The following is a 3,995-nucleotide window of genomic DNA, read 5'->3' as shown; positions in this document are numbered from 1 at the left end:
AAATAACTGTTTTCTCTCCAACTGGGATTAGAGGGCAAACATTCCCAAAGCATGATCTAGGAGACTGAACTGTAATGGGCAAGGGATGGGACAGAAGGTCGCCTCTCCCTCACCTTCCAGAAACCCCGGGCGGAGCTATGAAAAACGACCCACTGGCAAGAGGGGGAGATAGGCTGAGGCAGCTCTGTCCCCTCTGTCCCCTCTGTCCCCGCGTCTCCTGGCACCCAGCGGCCGCGGGGGAGGCAGGCGCTGCGGGGCTCCGGTCCATGTGGGGAGTCACCGCCCCCTGGTCCGGGTGCACCCGGCCCCAGCGCCCCCACCTCGCCGCCGCCGGCCTCGCCCCCGCCGCGCGCGCCCCGCCCGCCTCCCCCGTTGCCGTGGCAACCCCGGGAGCCTCCAGGCGCGCGCTCGTCCGCGGGAGCGCTCTACAGCGGCGGCGGCGGCAGCTCCGGCTTGAGCCGCGCGCGCTGCGACCTCACTCAGAGCCCGCGCGTTGCCCCCGGCTGGGCCCTGGGCCCCCCGCGCGGCCCCCCACCAGCCCCTGAGCCTACCCCGTCGCTGGTCCCCATGGAGCTGCTGGCTGCAGCCTTCAGCGCCGCCTGCGCCGTGGACCACGACAGCTCCACCTCGGAGAGCGACACGCGCGACTCGGCGGCGGGACACCTGCCCGGCAGGTGAGGACCCGCTGCATCCCGGCCCCCGCGCACTGTCCCCACGTACTCCCGCCCACTCGCTCCCTGGGCGATGTTCTCGGACCCCTGCGGCCTATCCGGGTCCTCGGCCCCCGGGCTCCTGCTGCCCCCCACTAACTCTAACCCGACGGACCTTCCCCCTGGGAGAGCCGTGCGTCCTGTTCCAGGTCACTAGCACCCAGTCCCAGCGTGGGGTGGCCTCCTGCACCTTGTCCCTGGACGCCCAGAGTGTGCGCGTCCCGCCCTTCGCCCTTCTCTGCGTTCCCAGTCTCTGGAACTGGAGGACAGAGCCCCGAGTGGGGCCAGGGGGCACGGGACGGCTAAGGGAGTCGGGTGGCAGCGGGCTGGCAGGACCCGTTAGAGCGGCCTTCCGCGCTGTGCAGCGGCTGGGGTACGCCAACTTTCCGACGCCTGTCCGCGAGCTCGAAAAACATGAAGGTTTGGGCGGACTGGTGTGGGAGTGAATCACCCCATCGCGCCCTGGTATGGTGACAAAAAGGGTTTGTCGGGCTCGCCCGGTCCGGACACGTGGCGGCCACTGTGACCCCCCCTTGGCTTGGAAGCTCTTAGGGGCAGTACCCTCAAGCCAGCAGCCGCTTGTGCTGACCGACAGTCGCCTCTTGCGATCTAGCCAAGGTGTGTCGTTGCTTAAAAATAAACAGCCGTCGCTCTCTTCCTTCTCTTGCAGCGAGTCATCCTCCACCCCTGGAAATGGAACCACACCCGAGGAGTGCCCAGCCCTCACCGACAGCCCCACCACGCTCACCGAGGCCCTGCAGATGATCCATCCCATTCCCGCCGACTCCTGGAGAAACCTCATTGAACAAATAGGTGGGTCCAGGGCAGGCAGCGACTCGTTTGGGCCATGAGAGCCTGGTGGCTTCCAGGGGACCCTGGTTGCTGGGCTGACTGGCATGCGGCTTTTGACATGACTAGTTCTAATGGTTTCCTAGGCAGAACTGACGAGTTTTATTAGTGCTGCACCACTGAGCTAATTTAGCCGGGATTGTGGTGTATTTGCGAGACTGAGTCTCACACTGCAACCCTGGCTAGCCTGGACCTCCTGCAGGCCTCCTGCCTGAGAACTTGAGTTCCAGGGTTATGAGCTTGAGACTCTATGCTGGGCTTTAGCAGTGGGTATTGATCTTGATGTCTCTTGGAGAACACTCTTGGTCCAGCCCTTTCCTGCAGAAAACGTTGTTTCCAGAACAGAGTAGCTGGAGAGAGAGAATGAAGCCTTCCTTGACCTCAACAGAGAGGTCCTAGGAGGACCTGGAAGGTAACCAAGGAATTAAAGCTGTACTGGGGAGCTCTGGGTAGAGCCAGGCTGGCCCTGAACGCATGAGTGAAAGCACAAGAGGCCCGAGTGCGTTCTGCGTCTCCCCTCCCCCACCCCCACCCCCACCCAGAAGATTCTTTCCAAAAGGCTGCCCAGGATGGCCCTAGGGAACAACACTTGGGTCCTCCAGAGCTGGGAGAAAGTTCTGAGCTGTTGGAGGTTTGAGGCATCCCAAGTGGTGAAGCATTTGCACTTCTAAACTGCTCCTGACATCAAACTGTTCCTCCTGTTATCCCCAGGGTCACCTGTGACCGGTTCTTGTTAATCCAGGAAAGATGCTAGCTGCTTTGAAAATATTCTGGGATGTTGTCAAAGCCATCAGCAATCTATTCTTTTAAATACAAATTTTACATTTAAAAAATATGATGCTTGATGATTATCTCCCACTACCAAACCCTGTAAGGGACACAGTGTCTCCAGAATTGCAGTGGAGCAGGCCCAACTGTAGGGAGACTTCTTAGGGAGGCTACTCTTTTGAGCTGGGAGCTTCCTACCCTGGCCCCGGGAGGAGAGAGCTGGAGGCTGGGAGATCCATCGCTGCCTGAGGGTAAACTGAACCCACTCTGGTTTCTGTCTCTGTGGGTTCTCTAGCGGTCAGGCTGAGGATGCTGGGGATGTAAGTGTGTCGTCGTTGTCTCTGGCACCTAACGTGGTGCTTGGCATGTAGAAATTGCTTGTTAAATAATAACTGAGAAGCTTGCCCTTTACAAGTAGGCTTGGAAGATTTAAAGGAAACTGCTTTCTCTTCAGGAAGATAGATGCAGAATGGCTGGGTAGAGGGCGCTTTAGCTGGAGGAGCTGGGAACTCCCCTTCTAACAGAACAAGGCCGACCCAGTAAGGATCATTTCAGTAAGAGAGAGAACAAAGCCTCTCTGCTCTGCCTTCATATCCCATGAGCAGGAGCTTAGACAGGGAACGTTAACATCCACGGGAAGGTGTGCTTATTGTTGGCACACAACCATGAGACCTTGTACCTTGAGGACAGTAGTGGCACAAGATAAATCTATTTATATGAAAATTAGAATTTAAGACAAATAAAAATGAAAGATTATGAAAAAATGGTTAGACCATTTTCATCATGGTAACCCCAGGAGGGCAGGAGCTGGAGTACATCTGGTGTCCTTTGAATGTTCTAACATGGCGAGTGTTGAGTATTTGGCTGGAAGTAACAGTATGCAGAAACAACCGGTCTTCTGCAATGAGAGTGATTCATCCCGGCTAATACTCAAGAGGTAGAAAGTTCAAGAGTTGGTTCTTCCCCCTACACAGTCACCCAGCTACATTTTCTTCATTCCCTCCCTTCTTTGGCTTTTGTGTTACAAGGTATCTGTTGTAGCCCCGGGCACCACATCTTCAAGCCAAGGTCTGTAATAGCAGGAAGGATAGTTTGTCTTCATGTGTCTACTGGAGATAGCTACTGTCTTAGTGTTCTATGGCTGGGAAGAGACACAATGACCATGGCAACCCTTAGAAAAGAAAACATTTAATTGGAGCTTCATTACCGGTTCAGAAGTTCAGAAGTGAGTCCATTATCGTCATGGCGGGGAGCATGGCAGCAGGTAGGCAGGCAGGAGCTGAAGAAGTAGCAGAGAGCTACATCCTGATCCACATGCAGGCAGGGAGAGATACTGAGCCTGGCATGGGCTTTTGAGATGTCAGAACCCACCCCCAGCGACACACTTTCTCCAATAAAGACCACACCTCCTAATCCTTTCGACCAATTGGTAACCAAGCATTCAAATAGATGAGCCTATGGGGGTCACTATTATTCAACTAACTACAGATTCCTTTCTTTTCTTTTTGTTAAAGATTTTTTTTTTTGTATGTGAGTACACTTTTGCTGTCTTCAGACACACCAGAAGATCACATTACAGATGGTTGTGAGCCACCATGTGGTTGCTGGGAATTGAACTCAGGACCTCTGGAAGAGCAGTCAGTGCTCTTAATCACTGAGCCATCTCTC

At 55.5% G+C, this 3,995-nt stretch overlaps 1 protein-coding gene across 3 annotated transcripts in view; it reads left to right on the top strand.

Moving 5' to 3' along the window:
• Ngef (neuronal guanine nucleotide exchange factor) overlaps positions 1-3,995 on the top strand; it is a 96,237-nt gene that overhangs the window by 62,127 nt on the left and 30,115 nt on the right. The window contains exons 1-2 of one of the 3 annotated variants that reach the window (XM_021174309.2): positions 410-674; positions 1,381-1,523. In XM_021174309.2, the coding sequence (XP_021029968.1) occupies positions 568-674; positions 1,381-1,523 (250 nt within the window). In that variant the 5' untranslated portion in view covers positions 410-567. Of the gene's footprint in view, positions 1-409; positions 675-979; positions 1,084-1,380; positions 1,524-3,995 lie in introns of those variants that run through there. The other 2 variants (XM_029482181.1, XM_021174300.2) reach the window with 2 other exon arrangements.

The sequence above is a fragment of the Mus caroli genome, chromosome 1, assembly GCF_900094665.2.
Source record: "Mus caroli chromosome 1, CAROLI_EIJ_v1.1, whole genome shotgun sequence".
Lineage (NCBI taxonomy): Eukaryota > Metazoa > Chordata > Mammalia > Rodentia > Muridae > Mus > Mus caroli.
This window is presented reverse-complemented; position numbering and strand designations above follow the sequence as displayed.